Source organism: Nerophis lumbriciformis, linkage group LG26, assembly GCF_033978685.3.
Source record: "Nerophis lumbriciformis linkage group LG26, RoL_Nlum_v2.1, whole genome shotgun sequence".
Taxonomy (NCBI): Eukaryota; Metazoa; Chordata; class Actinopteri; order Syngnathiformes; family Syngnathidae; genus Nerophis; species Nerophis lumbriciformis.
The window spans coordinates 23,223,347-23,241,860 of NC_084573.2; the positions used below are offsets into that span (position 1 = coordinate 23,223,347).

The window sequence follows — 18,514 nt, forward strand, 5'->3', positions numbered from 1 at the left end:
CGTTAAGTGCTAGCTAGCAAGTAGACCGCTAATTTCTAGATGCAACTTGTGTAGGCTGCCCATATTGTGAAATCCCAAAAAGAGGACACATATATGCGTGCCAAGGCCGGGACTAGGTGAACATTTGCCAATGATACTCGAACTTGCTTTATAAATAATATATTTATTTAAATAAAGCATTTTTTTCTCCTCTGTGAGACAGCAGTTTTGGCGCTAGGAATTTTCAAAATGAGGTCCCAGGGACCCCATCAAGTCATAAAAATGGGGTCCCACAGTAAATTTTTGGGGTCCCACTTTTTTGTAAGCGTTTTGAAAACAAATGATAAACATATGCATTATCCTGTTATATCTCACATTCTATATTGTGTTTTGGAAAAAGGTTGTCATAAACGTTACTTAATTCATTAAAAGAAATAATCAAAAAAGAAGACACATTTGTATGCATATGTATATGTATTCAGTTATAAACATTCACTTTCTTCTTTCCTTCATGGATCTAAACTTTACCGCTGCTGGTAGTTTTTTCTATGTTTTTATTTAATAAGTTGTAGGTGTATTTATATCAGTATAAAAGTGTAAAATGTGTTTTGCTTGGGTCATGAAATGATGATAATGGTGTGCCAGGGCATACATACATTTTATATTTAACGCTTAAATCTCTGGAGTCTACATCAACTTCAGATCTATTCCTCATTTCAAAATGTTTTAGGGTTTTTTATGTTCTTTTTTTTGTTTGTTTGTTTTTTTGTTTTGTTTATTTTCTGCCCATTTTAGGTCAAACAAAACTATATTTTTTTATGGCAACAAAATATGCAAAATCTTTCACCAAAAATATTTTCTCAGTGGAATATTTGATGTGAAGTAATCGGAACCTTTGATAGGTCAATAATTCATAATAACATTCATTTTGATTCAATATTATGTTTTGAGCAATGACAGTTTGAAAAAAAAAAAAAAAACAGCTTTGTTTTATTAGTCAACCTTGCAACTTTTTCTAAAATACATTTCATCTTTAAGTTTTTTTATTTCACTTTTTTTATGTTTTTGGTTATTTTAATAGTATTTTTAGAATGTGCCGTGGGACTTTAAAACATTAGCTGTGGGCCGCAAATGGTAAAAAAAAAAAAAAAATCTGCGTCCTTTCTGATTTCAATGTGTTAAAAAGACACAAGTGTGTTAACGCCAACACTGCTTGACAGTATAACAAAACAAGTCACACTTATATTCTGTAACATTCACAGTTTTGGAAAAAAGTGCAGAGGTAGAAATATTCAAAATAACCTCTAAATTTTAATTTCTCCTCGGGGAGTAATAAAGTATTTCTGATTCTGATTCTGATTGTGTGTGTATATGTATATATATATATATATATATATATATATATATATGAGGTGGGGAGGGGTAGGGGGTAGCGGGGGATGATATTGTAACGTCCCGGAAGAGTTAGTGCTGCAAGGGGTTCTGGGTATTTGTTCTGTTGTGTTTATGTTGTGTTACGGTGCGGATGTTCTCCTGAAATGTGTTTGTCATTCTTGCTTGGTGTGGGTTCACAGTGTGGCGCATATTTGTAACAGTGTTAAAGTTGTTTATATGGCCAACCTCAGTGTGACCTGTATGGCTGTTGACCAAGTATGCCTTGCATTCTCTTGCGTGTGTGGAGAGCCATAAATATTGTGTGGCTGGGCCGGCACGCAAAGGCAGCGCTATTAAGGCACGCCCTCAATATTGTTGTCTGTGTGGAAATCGGGAGAAATTCAGGAGAATGGTTGCTCCGGGGGATTTTCGGGAGGGGCATTGAAATTCGGGAGTCTCCCGGGAAAATCGGGAGGGTTGGCAAGTATGTCAATCAATCCTCTCCCTCGCTTTCTCTGTCTCTGCCCCTCCCTCTCGAATGCTGCTGCGTGCGCACAATTTGTTTTGTTTTCAACCCTTTCTTAACCCTGAACATACATTGAAAATACACGCAACCCTGACTCAAAATGCCGGACATTTGAGGCATTTAAGAAACCCCCACAAAAGAGGATATGTCTGGGGAGAAGAGGACGTATGGTCAGTCTAAACTAGTGGGCAAATATCTAGCTGGCAATTAGAGCGCTAAACACTAGCTAGCAACTGCCACGCTAATCATTAGCTGACAGCTAGAGCGCTAATTTTAGCTGGCAACTAGTGCGCAAATCGCTAGCTGGAATTTTGAGCGCAAATTGTGAGCTGGTATTTAGTGCTAGCTGGCAACTAGCACAGTAATCCCGAGCTGGCAACTACAGCGCTAATTGCTACCTGGCAACTAGTGCAATAAATGTCTAGCTAGTGACTAGAGCGCTAATCGCTTGCTGGCAATTAGACTGCTAGTTCGGCTAGGTTAGTTTTTGCCTCATCCCTCGCTGAAAGCGTGAGTGAAGAATGCACCACCGACCTCTATAGAATCTCCTCTCTGGTCAACAAAATCACCATGAGGATTCTAGCGGGAACTCTCGTTCAACCCTTTTTCGATTACGCATGCACCTCCTGGTACCCTAGCACCTCCAAAACCCTCAAATCTAGACTCCAAACATCCCAGAACAAGCTAGTCAGTTACTTCTAGACCTCCACCCCAGATCACACCTCACTCCTACCCACTTCTCCAAAGTGGGCTGGCTCAGGGTGGAGGACAGAGTAAAACAACTTGCACTGAGCCTAGTCCATAAAATCCGCTACACCTCCCTGATACCGAAGTACATGTCAAACTACCTCCTTAGTTGACTGCCATAACCACAACACCAGGGGGAGCTCCACTAACCACGTTAAACCCAGATTCCGATCTAACAAAGGCCTTAACTCATTCTCCTTCTATGCCACATCAATGTGGAATGCACTCCCAACAGGTGTAAAAGAAAGGGCATCTATATCCTCCTTCAAAACCGCAATAAAAGTACACTTCCAGGCAACTTCAACCCTAAACTAACACCCTCCCCGGATTGCAAATAATCAAATGTTAATAATCTAAGGTAGATACTTTTTCTCATGCTTTCTGATTTCTCTCTCTATGTCCACTACTTGCTGTACATATCCTACCAAGTCAGACCGACACTGTTTCAATATCCATTTCTCTGATGATGCAATTGTTGATGACTGAAGTGTTCTTACCAACCAAACCTAACCCCCCCGCCCCCCTACATATCCCACACCCCGGATTGTAAATAATGTAAATAATTCAATGTATATACTCTGATGATTATCTTGTGTGATGACTGTATTATGATGTTAGTATATATTTGATAGTATATATCTGTATCATGAATCAATTTAAGTGGACCCCGACTTAAACAAGTTGAAAAACTTATTCGGGTGTTACCATTTAGTGGTCAATTGTACGGAATTGAGGAGGGGAGAGGGGGGAGGGTTGCCCACATATGCGGTCCTCTCCAAGGTTTCTCATAGTCATTCACATCGACGTCCCGCTGGGGTGAGTTTTTCCTTGCCCTTATGTGGGCTTTGTACCGAGGATGTCGTTGTGGCTTGTGCAGCCCTTTGAGACACTTGTGATTTAGGGCTATATAAATAAACATTGATTGATTGATGATTGATTGATTGAATATGTACTTCACTGTGCAATCTACTAATAAAAGTTTCAATCAATCAATCAATCACCTGATGAATCTGAAAGAGAAGATGATGCAGGTATTATCCTGCTCACAGATGCCACCCGGTGGTTGTTTGAGCACACTGCAGCTAGTCCCGGAGAGGATAAAACACAAGTGACAACGCTCCCGCAAATGGCAGCTCGGGAACTAATCGCTAGCTGTCTAAAATGCTGACACGAACACAATGTGGAGTTAAAAACTCAGAAGTGTCAGTCAAGTGTCAATCCAAGCCCGACATGGTCATACTTGCCAACCTTGAGACCTCCGATTTCGGGAGGTGGGGGCGTGGTTGGGGGCGTGGTTAAGAGGGGAAGAGTATATTGACAGCTAGAATTTACCAAGTATTTCATACATATATATATATATATATATATATATATATATATATATATATATATATATATATATATATATATATATATACAGCATGGAGTGATAGTTTAATATCGTATAAACGCATGCTTACCTTAGCTAAAGCTAAATATTACTCAAATCTCATCCGCCTCAACAAAAACGATCCTAAATTTTTGTTTAGTACAGTAGCATCGCTAACCCAACAAGGGACTCCTCCCAATAGCTCCACCCACTCGGCAGATGACTATGAATTTCTTTAATAAGAAAATTGAACTCATTAGAAAGGAGATTAAAAACAACGCATCCCAGCTACAACTGGGTTCTATGAACACAGATACAACTGTATCTACGACGGATACTGCAATACAAAATAGTCTCTCTCTTTTTGATGAAATAACATTAGAGGAACTATTACAGCGTGTAAGTGGGATAAAACAAACAACATGTTTACTTGACCCACTTCCTGGGAAACTTATCAAGGAGCTTTTTGTATTATTAGGTCCATCAGTGCTAAATATTATAAACTTATCACTTTCCTCTGGCACTGTTCCCCTAGCATTCAAGAAAGCGGTTATTCATCCTCTGCTCAAAAGACCTAACCTTGATCCTGACCTCATGGTAAACTACCGACCGGTGTCCCACCTTCCCTTTATTTCGAAAATCCTCGAAAAAATTGTCGCACAGCAGCTAAATGAACACTTAGTGTCTAACAATCTCTGTGAACCTTTTCAATCCGGTTTCAGGGCAAATCACTCTACGGAGACAGCCCTCGCAAAAATGACTAATGATCTACTGCTAACGATGGATTCTGATGCGTCATCTATGTTGCTGCTTCTTGATCTTAGCGCTGCTTTCGATACCGTTGATCATAATATTTTATTAGAGCGTATCAAAACACGTATTGGTATGTCAGACTTAGCTTTGTCGTGGTTTAACTCTTATCTTACTGACAGGATGCAATGCGTCTCCCATAATAATGTGACCTCGGACTATGTTAAGGTAACGTGCGGAGTTCCTCAGGGTTCGGTTCTTGGCCCTGCACTCTTTAGTAATTACATGCTGCCGCTAGGCGACATCATACGCAAATACGGTGTTAGCTTTCATTGTTATGCTGACGACACCCAACTCTACATGCCCCTAAAGCTGACCAACACGCCGGATTGTAGTCAGCTGGAGGCGTGTCTTAATGAAATTAAACAATGGATGTCCGCTAACTTCTTGCAACTCAACGCCAAGAAAACGGAAATGCTGATTATCGGTCCTGCTAAACACCGACATTTATTTAATAATACCACCTTAACATTTGACAACCAAACAATTACACAAGGCGAATCAGTAAAGAATCTGGGTATTATCTTTGACCCAACTCTCTCGTTTGAATCACACATTAAGAGTGTTACTAAAACGGCCTTCTTTCATCTCCGTAATATCGCTAAAATTCGTTCTATTTTATCCACTAGCGACGCAGAGATCATTATTCATGCGTTCGTTACGTCTCGTCTCGACTACTGTAGCGTATTATTTTCGGGTCTCCCTATGTCTAGCATTAAAAGACTACAATTGGTACAAAATGCGGCTGCTAGACTTTTGACAAGAACAAGAAAGTTTGATCATATTACGCCTATACTGGCTCACCTGCACTGGCTTCCTGTGCACTTAAGATGTGACTTTAAGGTTTTACTACTTACGTATAAAATACTACACGGTCTAGCTCCGTCCTATCTTGTCGATTGCATTGTACCATATGTCCCGGCAAGAAAACTGCGTTCAAAGAACTCCGGCTTATTAGTGATTCCCAGAGCCCAAAAAAAGTCTGCGGGCTATGGAGCGTTTTCTATTCGGGCTCCAGTACTATGGAATGCCCTCCCGGTAACAATTAGAGATGCTACCTCAGTAGAAGCATTTAAGGCCCATCTTAAAACTCATTTGTATACTCTAGCCTTTAAATAGCCCCCCTGTTAGACCAGTTGATCTGCCGTTTCTTTTCTTTTCTCCTCTGCTCCCCTTTTCCTTGAGGGGGGGGGGCACAGGCCCGGTGGCCATGGATGAAGTGCTGGCTGTCCAGAGTCGGGACCCGGGGTGGACCGCTCGCCTGTGCATCGGCTGGGAACATCTCTGCGCTGCTGACCAGTCTCCGCTCGGGATGGTGTCCTGCTGGCCCCACTATGGACTGGACTCTTACTATTATGTTGGATCCACTATGGACTGGACTCTCACAATATTATGTCAGACCCACTCGACATCCATTGCTTTCGGTCTCCCCTAGAGGGGGGGGGGTTACCCACATATGCGGTCCTCTCCAAGGTTTCTCATAGTCATTCACATCGACGTCCCACTGGGGTGAGTTTTTCCTTGCCCGTATGTGGGCTTTGTACCGAGGATGTCGTTGTGGCTTGTGCAGCCCTTTGAGACACTTGTGATTTAGGGCTATATAAATAAAGATTGATTGATTGATTGATTGATATATATACCGGTATATATATATATATATATATATATATATATATATATATATATATATATATATATATATATATATATATATACATACAGGCCCGGCCCTAACCAATCTGGCGCCCTAGGCAAGATTTTAGGTGGCGCCCCCCCACATCGGCAGTGAAGTGTATATACTCACAAGAAACCGAATAGCTTTGTCTTTGACCTTTTTTTTTTTACTTACAACTATACCTAATATATAAAGGTGTGGACAAGTGACTATTACCTGCAGGGCAAACATTAGCTAACCAGAAGGCAATAATGTAAACAAAAAACACCTGCTTAAAAGATCTAATACAAATGTCCCTGAGGAATGTAAGGTGAGTACTGTAATTACCTAACGTTACATTATTATTTTCCATAACAATTTAGCCCCCTCCACAATATTAACCCGACGTTAAAACAGAACTAGCTATTTATTGATTAGCAATTGCCGAATCATGTAACATTAGCTTAATGCTAAAAAGCCAGGTTACTATCACATTCTGTAACAGACAAATAATTTCATGTAGGCTAACGTTACCTACCTGCTAACTCTGTCTTTTCTCGTTTCTACTCCTCTTCTTTTCTCTTTTTTCTTCCCTGGGCACCTGACAGTTTTGGCCGTTTTGACATCTTGTGTTGATTTTTTTGATGTGGTGACGTCCAAAAAGAGTCATGATACGGGAAGGGAGGGGGCGCACCGTGCGGGGGAGGGGGGCGTAATGTTGTAACAAATAATATTTCTATTAAATAGGCTTTACTTTGCATTTTAATTAACGTGGGATTATTTTTTGTATTTAGAAATAATAATACCAACTTTTTTTTTCTTTTTTCTTTTTTCCTCCAACATTTGTGGCACTGGCGTGGCGCCCCCTGATGGACGGCGCCCTTAGCATTTGCCTATACGGCCTATGCCACGGGCCGGCCCTGTATACATACATCCTGAAAATATGCAAACAAAACTGTGTTTAGATAATTGATACTTCAAACTTGCATAAATATAACATGAATATAACATAACTTAATTGGCTTCTGAGAGCTTCATAATGTAATAAGTAAATTGCTAAAGTTGTTGATAAACAAGCAATTATTTTAATAATTAAATATGGTCATTTTAATTGAATTATTATGATAATTTAAAATTAATTATTTCAAATATGTTTATTTTAATGTACCTGTATAATTCTATGGCTGGATGTAATAAGGAGTCAGAAAAAATACAAATAAAAATACAATTAATTTTGATGTTTTTAGCAAAATATAGTAAACATTTATTTGTTTGTTTTTTTAATTAATAAATATATTTATTTTTAGGTAAGATAAACATAATAATACAATGTATCTCTAGTCTGGATGATTTAGTTCTTGTCACCCTGTTGTCCTCCCGTCGTGAAAAAAGGCTGTCCTCATTCAGGTCCGCATGGAGCTGGAGGGGGCGTGGCCTCCAGCTCCGGCTGAAAATCGAGAGATTTTCGGGAGAATATTTGTCCCGGGAGGTTTTCGGGTGAGGTGCTGAATTTCGTGAGTCTCCCGAAAATTCGGGAGGGTTGGCAAGTATGCATCATGGTGGAAAACGACACGGTCAAAACCATTGAGAACTACAATCCCCAGAATGCCAAGGGAAAATGGCCGCCAAATTGCTGATTGAAGGCACATGTAAAGGAATGGCGGTTCAGTCGACTCATTCAGCAAAAACAAGCTGCATACAAGGAAGAAGAGCAAGCGGCAACAACCGCAAGATCTACTCTACAACTTTCCCCAAACACACCAATGGTCGGTGAAAATATGCTTCTTCATTTATTGACCGTCCAAATGCTTACTTAGATGTGCTTAACTTTTACCTGCAAGCTTCTTAATTTGCTGACTCAACTATCTTCATTTGTTTGTTTGAACTGCTGCCTTCAAGTTCAACCACTGCATTGGTTGCACTCTGGCTTTGACCATTTTAAAGCAAGTTGTTTCACGTTTAAATGGTTTAAGCTTAAGGTAAAATGGCAAATGGTTCAAGTTAAAAGGGTTTAAAGCAGTGGTTCTTCTTGTTGGAGGTACCGAACCCCACCAGTTTCATATGCGCGTTCACCGAACCCTTCTTTAGTGAAAAAAAAAAAAAATCTTAATTTAATCTTGATTTATAAATATTAATCATGAAATGTTATTATATTAAATAAATACTAATAGATATATTTTACAAACAGAACGTTACAGCAATGTACACATGATCCCATGTTTACATCTCATTGTGCAAAATGTGAATGTGTTAGTGGGAGCTAATGATGGGTTGATGAGGCGCCATGAAGCGTTTCGACACATAGCAAAACTGTATTGATACTGTGTCGATACTGTGTCACTAAATACTGACATCTGCTTTACATTAAAAATCCCTAGACCGACTCAACTGACACTGATTTTATGACCTAGTATATACAATAATATAAACCAAGTCATTGTATTTCATTTAGGATTATTTCATATCTTCATTTAAATAAAAATATATTTTTATCTTTTTTAGATACAGTCAATAAATAATGTGAACATGTATCATAACATGGAAATCTAAGAGAACGTGTTGTGAATGAAGATGCTTGTGGACTGGTAATATTTTTATTTTTTTTATTTTTATTTTTTACACATTTTTATTTAAAAAAAACAGTTTTTCCAACGTATTAAATTTTATACGATTTCCCTTAGAGGAGGCGGGAGTGTGACACACAGGGCCGGCCCGTGGCATAGGCCGTATAGGCAAATGCTAAGGGCGCCGTCCATCAGGGGGCGCCACGCCAGTGCCACAAATGTTGGAGAAAAAAAAAAAAAGGTAGTTGGTACTATTATTTCTAAATACAAAAAATAATCCCACGTTAATTAAAATGCAAAGTAAAGCCTATTTAATAGAAATATTATTTGTTACAACATTACGCCCCCCCCTTCCCCCCGCACGGTGCGCCCCCCCCCCCCCCCCCCCCCCCCCCCTTCCCGTATCATGACTCTTTTTGGACGTCACCACATCAAAAAATCAACACAAGATGCCAAAACTGTCAGGTGCCCAGGGAAGAGAAAAGAGGAGAAACGAGAAAAGACAGAGGTAGCAGGTAGGTAACGTTAGCTTACATGAAATTATTTGTCTGTTACAGAATGTGATAGTAACCTGGCTTTTTAGCATTAAGCTAATGTTACATGATTCGGCAATTGCTAATCAATAAATAGCTAGTTCTGTTTTAACGTCGGGTTAATATTGTTGAGGGGGCTAAATTGTTATGGAAAATAATAATGTAACGTTAGGTAATTACAGTACTCCCACCTTACATTCCTCAGGGACATTTCTTTCTTTCTTTAGTTTATTTCGAACATGAACACACTTACATCATAATACATCACACAATTTCATATCATTTCATTTTACATCATGCCCGAAAAGGAGTAGGAAGAAGCAAAGCTTATTTAATCCTACCCCTTTCCCACTTCAAAGCGTTTACAAATATATAGAATCATTTACTGACCTTTTTATATAATAAAATAACATCTATGAATTAGTATACAACAGTTTTGTAATATGTAATTAATTAATTAATTCAGTCATTATTAACATACTGAGATGAAGAATATCTTATTTTCAATAAGGTTGGAAGTATTTCTCATAATTCTTCTTCTTTGTACTCTGTAAGCACTATTATTTTGAACAACCTCTTAAACTGGATCATATCAGTACAATTTTTAACTTCTTTACTTAATCCATTCCATAATTTAATTCCACATACTGATATGCTAAAAGTTCTAAGTGTTGTACGTGCATATAAATGTTTGTATTAGATCTTTTAAGCAGGTGTTTTTTGTTTACATTATTGCCTTCTGGTTAGCTAATGTTTGCCCTGCAGGTAATCGTCACTTTTCCACCCCTTTATATATTAGGTATAGTTGTAAGTAAAAAAAAAAAAGGTCAAAGACAAAGCTATTCGGGTTCTTGTGAGTATATACACTTCACTGCCGATGTGGGGGGGCGCCACCTAAAATCTTGCCTAGAGCGCCAGATTGGTTAGGGCCGGGCCTGGTGACACAGTTCGCGTATCGGTCACGTGACTTTCTAAAAGCGGTACGCGCACCGACACAGGGTTTTGAGCATGCGCCGATGCATCGGTGTTGCCGGACCCATCACTAGTGGGAACTAAATGCGATATCAGAAAGGAGTACATATTATTTCCAAAGCAGGACCCCACCCAGACATACAATACTAGTACATAGCTCATGAAAAACAATGTGTTGTGTTACTGTCATTGTAAGTGGGCCAAAACACTTATATTAGAAAATAATCCCATGGAAATGACTGCTGTCATTTGATTATAATAATAAAACATCCATCCCTCCATCCATTTTCTACCGCTTGGCCCTTTTGGCGTCATTAACTTGGTATTTAGTCAGGTTTGGGACGGGGTGTGCTGCTGGTGTGGCCACAGTGTGCACATCTAAGTTAAAGTACCAATGATTGTCACACACACACTAGGTGTGGTGAAATGTGTCCTATGCATTTGACACATCACCCTTGCTCACCCCCTGGGAGGTGAGGGGAGCAGTGGGCAGCAGCGGGGCCGCGCCCGGGAGTCATTTTTGGTGATTTAACCCCCAATTCCAACCCTTGATACTGAGTGCCAAGCAGGCAGGTAATGGGTCCCATTTTTATAGTCTTTGGTATGACTCGGCCAGGGTTTGAACTGACAACCTACCGATCTCAGGGTGGACACTCTAACCACTAGGCCACTGCGCTAGAGGGAAAATTGTTTGGGGGTATCCATAATACGCCGATAGGGAGAAGTTTTTATTTACACGATGAGTCGGGTGTGTCCTGACCTCCGCGAGGCCGACTCACCCCTAGGGTTCGATCGAACCCAGGTTAAGAACCACTGGTTTAAAGTCAAAGCTTATGGTTTCAAGTTAAAAGTACAAAAGAGTAATGCAAAGTTAAAGGATACATTCATGTATGTTTAAATCTTGCTAAAAGTCAAGCTTGAATTTAGAATTTTAAAAGACTTCCGAGAAAAGAGACGATCTACAAGCCCGTCGCGATTCTTGTAGATTCTTTACTCTTTTTAGTTACTCTAATTGTTGAATGGATTTAGTTCAGTTCATTCAGTTCTGCTTGTTCCATTCAATTTATTCTTTAATTCATTTAAAATGGTTAATTATTTCGCTACTTAAATTGCATGCATTGAATTTAAAATGTCTGTATTCATTTTGACAATGTTTGTTTGAATCATTATTTAAAAGTATAAAGTTTTAAAACATTATTCAAAGGTTTAAAAGCATTTGTTTAAAAATACCTGTGTAATTAAATTGTTAGCATCTCTTTGTTTTTGAAGGTTTTATAACCTGATGATTAATTGAAGATCAACTGAAATAAAACCAACAATGCTTTTGATTGGAAAATAAAAAGTTGATCAATTGGAAATCATGAGTTGTCCGTGTGTCCCTTTTGGAGTAGAAGAGTGGAACTTAACACACAATAATATAGTACCTTTTGTATTTTTATTTCAAACCTGTACATTTATAAACACTACAGTGTGTTGGATCAATAATGCATTTAAAAAATAATTTTACATTTGTGGAAAAAAAAATATTAAAAAAAAAGTTCAGTCAACTAAATATTTTACAACCCCGCTGGCGGACCTCTGCGGACCCCTGATGAAGTTTTAAATTATTATTTTTTTATAATAGTAGTTTTAAGATATCCAGCCTAAATCATTTTTTTAATTTTTTTATTTTACAGAAAAAAGAAAAAAATTGTCCCAAACCCCCTAAAAATGAGACCTGGAAACCAAAGTGTCAAGCAGGGAGGTAATGGGTCCCATTTTTATATAGTCTTTGGTATGACTCGGCCGGAGTTTGAACTCACAACCTACCGATCTCAGGGCGGACACTCTATAACCACTAGACCACTGAGTAGGAATTGGGGGTTAAATCACCAAAAATTATTCCCGGGCGCGGCTGCTGCTCACTGCTCCCCTCACCTCCCAGGGGGTGATCAAGGGTGATGGGTCAAATGCAGAGAATCATTTCGCCACACCTAGTGTGTGTGTGTGTGTGACAATCATTGGTACTTTAACTTTAACTTAACTTAACTCAACTTGAGATTGTCGCGGCGACGCCAAGATTAGCGCTGGTTTTTTTCATCGTAGAATTCACCGTTAACCTTGAAACAAAAGTCCCGCTTGCCATACTGTAATAACTGAAAATAGGACAAACATATAACACAAATACAAAACTTAATTTAGCCCCCCAAAAATGTAGAATAGGCTAAAAACAGAAGTTTATGAAGCTGTGGCGAGGGATGACTGGAGTCCAATAATAAGATGTAACAATGTAAAACTTGTATTTTAAAAAGGAAAGTCATCCACCTGATGGGGCAAACCAGATTTAAATTTTTGTTAATTATTAACAATGGTCAGAGAGCATTTTGTCTGCATGCTGCAAAAAAAAAAAGTCTGGTCAAAATGTTCCGTCTTTCCCTTTCAAAATAGACCGATCATATTCACCTCTTCTGATTTGAACCAACAACAGTTCTATAAATCATGTTGAAATGAGGACACTTTTTAGTATTCAAAATATCTCGTGCAAATGAATGAATATTGGAGCCTAAACCGAGTGTATTTATGATGATGGGTTGAATGCAGAGAATAATTGTGTGTGTGTGTGTGTGTGTGTGTGTGTGTGTGTGTGTGTGTGTGTGTGTGTGTGTGTGTGTGTTGGTACTTTTACTTTAAAATGGCCGAAGACCTGTCTACTTGGACTAGTTCAGCACATATTGACCCACTTCATACTGCTTTTGGCATCTTTATAAAATGTCCTTGCTGGGAAAAGTTTGGCCAACCCTTCTTTCATGTCTCATTGTCACATAATTGTCGTGCATTATCTAAACAAACATGTCGTTACTTTGTGCAAATACGGTTTTGTTGTGCTGTGGATGCAAGATCGTTTCATTTTCAATAGAAAAGGTAAAATATTTGGTCGTTAATGTTTGGGTGGTTAGTTTTCCACTATGTGGGATATGTCAGAGGGTTTAAAACAAAATGTATTTGCTTGTAAATAAAAGTTAGGAGTCACAAAATTCAAATTAGTGTTTTATTTGAGAATAATATGCAAGAGAATATACATGAGAGAAATCAAATATACCAAATACTGTATATAATCTCTCTCTACATACAGTGTGTATATATATATATATATATATATATATATACATACAGTACATACACATACAGTGATGGGAATATTGCACAATAGTTTCCTCCCATCAACATTTTAGGTTGCACATTGGAAAGGTGTCAGTCATTAAATGAAATTAAAAGCAAAAGACACCATGAAATATACAATGTTTTTTTTTGTTTTTTTTGGTAGTAAGATTCTGATCCAGCCTGCCCAGCAGGCACAGGACATTGATTATACGTATATGCCCTTTAAAACTGATTTTGAAACAACGTTGAAAAATAGTTGTATGTGTCAAAGGAGACAATGTTGATGTCTAGCGTTGGATGTCGGTTGGGAATTTCCCAATGGGAAATGACCAAATTTTCAATGGTTAAATCAACGTCACAACCCGACATTGAATAAATGTCGTCAAAAAGCATGTTGTTTTAACGTTGTATTTGTGTTGTAGAATATTGGTTGGGAAATGACCAAAATTCAATGTTCAAATCAACATCAGAACCCAACATTGATTAAATGTCGTCCAAAAGCATGTTGTTTCAATGTTGTTTGAGTTGTTGAATATTGGTTGGGAAATGACCAAAAATCAATGGTCTCAAATCAACATCACAACCTGACATTGAATAAACGTCATCAAAAAGCATGTTTCCTCGTTGTATCTGCGTTGTGGAATATTGGTTGGAAAATGACCAAATTTCAATGGTCTCAAATCAACATCAGAACCTGACATTGAATAAACGTTGTCCAAAAGCATGTTTCAGTGTCGTATCGGTGTTGTGGAATATTGGTTGGGAAATGACCAAATTTCAATGGTCTCAAATCAACATCAGAACCTGACATTGAATAAACGTTGTCAAAAAGCATGTTTCAATGTTGTATTTGTGTTGTAGAATATTGGTTGGGAAATGACCAAAAATCAATGGTCAAATCAACGTCACAACCTGACATTGATTAAACGTCGTCAAAAAGCATGTTTCAATGTTGTATCTGTGTTGTGGAATATTGGTTGGGAAATGACCAAATTTCAATTGTCTCAAATCAATGTCACAACCCGACATTGAATAAAGGTCGTTTCAACGTTATGTTTGAGTTGCTCAGCGTCAGGACCTAATTCAACAAGTTCTCAACGTTGTTTCAATGTCTTGTGCCTGCTGGGTGGTCCGGCTCAGAGACCATGTTCCAACTGTCCTGACCAAAAAGTCTGTTATAAAACCTACTTGTTCAGAACATTGGAAACGGGATTAGTCCGTTCCAGTGTCAAACCGTGATACTGTTGGGTCCAAGCATTGCTTTTAGACAACATCTTAACATTCTTACCCGCTTTAAAAGTGTAGAAACAAGAACCTTAAGCAGAGGTCATGTTCACTTCTTTCTGTCGCAGTCGTTCTTTCTGTTGTTGAAACATGAAACATTATCAGGAAGCATGGATGGGAGCAGTAACCACGAGATGTGGCCTCCACTTACCAGACTGTTGGTGTTTATCTTCCTGGTCTCCACTTTCTTCTCTGCTGTGATCTTCCTCACTGACAGCTGGGCCTCTTTTAACCTGCAGTAAAACAACAACACATTTATTTGTGCGACGCGATCATCAGTTCAGCGCCTTCTATTAGGTGTCCCACATACTCAAGGTTGCCAGACGTACAATAATTATTTTATCTATATGATAATTTCACCCCAAGTATAATCAATAATTACACAAATGTACCCATTTAAAAAGGCACCGCACATTTTATTTTTCAAAGTTGCCACATGTACGATAATTGTATTATATAATTTCACCTCAGTACAATCAATTACAAAAATTGACCACTTAAAAAGGGAACCACACTTTTTATTTTTCAAGGTTGCCAGATATACAATGATTATTGTATCTATGATAATTTCACCCCCTGTACAATCAATTACAAAAATTGACACCTTTATTTAAAGAAGCACCGCACGTTTTATTTTTCAAGGTTGCCAGATGTACGATAATTGTATTTGTATAAAAATGTCACCCTAAGTACAATCAATAATTACAAACATTGACCTCTTTAAAGGGGAACCACACATTTTATTTTTGAAGGTTGCCAGACTTACAATAATTATTGTATCTATATGATCATTTCACCCTATGTACACTATTTTTCAAGGTTGCCAGATGTATGATGATGATTGTATTTATATGATAATTTCACCCTAGGTACAATCAATAATTACAAACATTGATCACTTAAAAGGGGAACCACACTTTTTATTTTTCAAGGTTGCCAGATGTACAATTATTTTATCTATATGATGATTTCACCCCCTGTACAATCAATAATTACACAAATTGTAACCTTTAAAGAGGCACCACTCGTTTTATTTTTCAAGGTTGCCAGACTTACAATAATTATTCTATCTATATGATAATTTCACCCTAGGTACACTTTATTTTTCAAGATTGCCAGATGTACGGTAATTGTATTTATATGATAATTTACAATACAATCAATTTCAAAAATTGAGATTTAGAACGTCTTTCTTTCTGTGTGTTATAAATAGTGAAAAACTGTTAGTAAGAGGCGGCTAACACTGCAGGTAATGCTTATTTTGAGTTTCTTTATAATTTTGTGGGTGTAGTTTTTTTTTCTTCTTATTAAGAGAACTTCCGGTTCCGGTTCACCGTGCGTGACTGCTCGCTGACTGCTCGCTGTTTCGAAAAAGCTAAGTATCGTTCTATTTGTGTGCTTTTAAATTGTTCTGCAGCTTTCTTTATTACTTTCTCAACATATTTAGTAGTACTATTTAACTTGCAAATCACCCGATCTCTGTCTCTCCACCCCTCCCGCAGCTAGCTAGCAGCTAGCTGCTAAGCTAACGAAGCTAGCGCGGAGAAAGGCGTCGCCGGGCGCCGGTCAGAAGGAGTCTACTCCTGCACACCGTGACCAGGACTTCTCGGAAGACAGCAGGAACTTCACTCGGTGACAGAAAAACACCGTGAGTATGGCTTCCTGCGCGTCTTGCACCTTACTCACGGAGAGGCTGGCTCTGCTAGAGGGCCGTGTCCGCCAGTTAGAGCAGAGTAATCTCGTAACTTTAGATGTTGCGGACACATCTGCTAGCGTTAGCTGTAGCGAGCTAACTAGCCCAGCCTGTAGCAGTCCTAAGCGGCCTACAAGCTACGGTGTACCGGTTGAGACGCATAATAGATTTAGCTCTTTAGCTAGTCCTACACCCCAGTCTACCGGGCACCACACCTTAGTCATAGGGGACTCCATCACCCGAAACATAAAGCTTAGCAAACCAGCCACAATTAAGTGCATCCCGGGGGCCCGAGCACCTGACATAGAGGCTAATCTTAGGGAGCTAACTCGCAACAGGCCTAGTAAACACGTACGACAGGCTAATCGCACCACTAGTTATGCGAATATAGTTGTACACGTTGGCTCCAATGACACTAGAATGAGACAGTCAGAGATTACAAAGAGAAACATAGCCAGGACTTGTGATCTCGCTAGAAAGATGTCCAGGCATCGAGTAATTGTCTCTGGCCCCCTGCCTGCGAGAGGCAATGATGAGAGATATAGCAGATTAGTCTCGCTTAACAAGTGGCTGGCTAGCTTCTGTAGACAACAGGGACTAACGTTTATTGATAATTGGCCCTCTTTCTGGGGCAAACCAGGCTTGCTGATGAGGGACGGCCTTCACCCTAACCAGGAAGGCGCCATCATCCTGTCTAAGAATATAGACTACTGTTTAAGTCACATTTGACTAACTACACTAGAGCAAGCCCGGTCACAGGCAATTACAGAGCCTGCTAGTCCGGGTGAGGAGTCAGTTAAGCTAGAACTAGCCAGCGCCAGGCTGGATAATTCCTGTACGCATAGCAATTTTCTTAGAATAACACACAACTCACATAATGTGTTTTCTGTTGTGAATGTGTCCGGGGTAGATATGCATTCTACTGAGGTGGCAAATCATGATGCGTTCAGTCGATCGCAGCATCAAGCAAACAATCTGAAAATTCCCGTCGTATCAATTCCTAGATATGGTCGAAACTATTTAAAGTGCACTACGTATAATAAACGCAACATTATTAATATTTCTACTACGGATAATTTAAACAAAAACTCGTCAAAACAGCCCAATACTTATAATATGGGCTTTTTAAACATAAGATCATTGTCTCCCAAACGTTATTAGTTAATGAGGTCATTAGAGACAACAATCTTAACGTCATTGGTCTTAGCGAAACCTGGCTCAAACCAGACGAATTTGTTGCGCTAAATGAGGCATCTCCTCCTAACTATACGAATGCGCATATTGCCCGTCCCCTTAAAAGGGGTGGGGGGGTCGCACTAATATACAATGAAAACTTTAACCTTACCCCTAACCTAAATAATAAATACAAATCGTTTGAGGTGCTTACTATGAGGTCTGTCGCACCGCTGCCTCTCGATATGGCTGTTATCTACCGCCCCCCAGGGCCCTACTCGGACTTTATTAATGAATTCTCAGAGTTCGTTGCTGATCTAGTGACGCACGCAGACAATATAATCATAATGGGGGACTTTAATATCCATATGAATACCCCATCGGACCCTCAGTGCGTGGCGCTCCAGACTATAATTGATAGCTGTGGTCTTACACAAATAATAAATGAACCTACGCATCGCAACGGCAATACGATAGATCTAGTGCTGGTCAGGGGTGTCACCACCTCCAAAGTTATGGTACTCCCGTATACTAAAGTAATGTCCGATCATTACCTTATAAAATTCGAAGTTCTGACTCATTGTCAACAAACTAATAATAATAATAACTGCTATAGCAGCCGCAACATTAATGCCGCCACAACGATGACTCTTGCTGACCTACTGCCTTCGGTAATGGCACCATTCCCAAATTAT

The 18,514-nt window shown here is 39.0% G+C and overlaps 1 protein-coding gene and 1 long non-coding RNA gene across 4 annotated transcripts in view; one reads left to right on the plus strand and one right to left on the minus strand.

Moving 5' to 3' along the window:
• The first annotated feature begins 8,138 nt into the window (after nt 1–8,138).
• The window catches only part of LOC140679867 (uncharacterized), a 32,493-nt gene continuing 22,117 nt past the window's right edge, over nt 8,139–18,514 (plus strand). The window contains exon 1 of the long non-coding RNA XR_012051196.1: nt 8,139–8,225. This is a non-coding gene — a long non-coding RNA (uncharacterized lncRNA). The remainder of the gene's footprint in view (nt 8,226–18,514) is intronic.
• The window catches only part of fmn1 (formin 1), a 73,067-nt gene continuing 67,892 nt past the window's right edge, over nt 13,340–18,514 (minus strand). For 2 of the 3 annotated variants that reach the window (XM_072916276.1, XM_072916275.1), the window contains 2 exons: nt 15,105–15,186; nt 13,344–15,030 (listed from right to left, as the gene is read on the minus strand). In XM_072916276.1, the coding sequence (XP_072772377.1) occupies nt 14,986–15,030; nt 15,105–15,186 (127 nt within the window). In that variant the 3' untranslated portion in view covers nt 13,344–14,985. Of the gene's footprint in view, nt 15,031–15,104; nt 15,187–18,514 lie in introns of all 3 variants that reach the window. The other variant, XM_072916277.1, reaches the window with a different exon arrangement.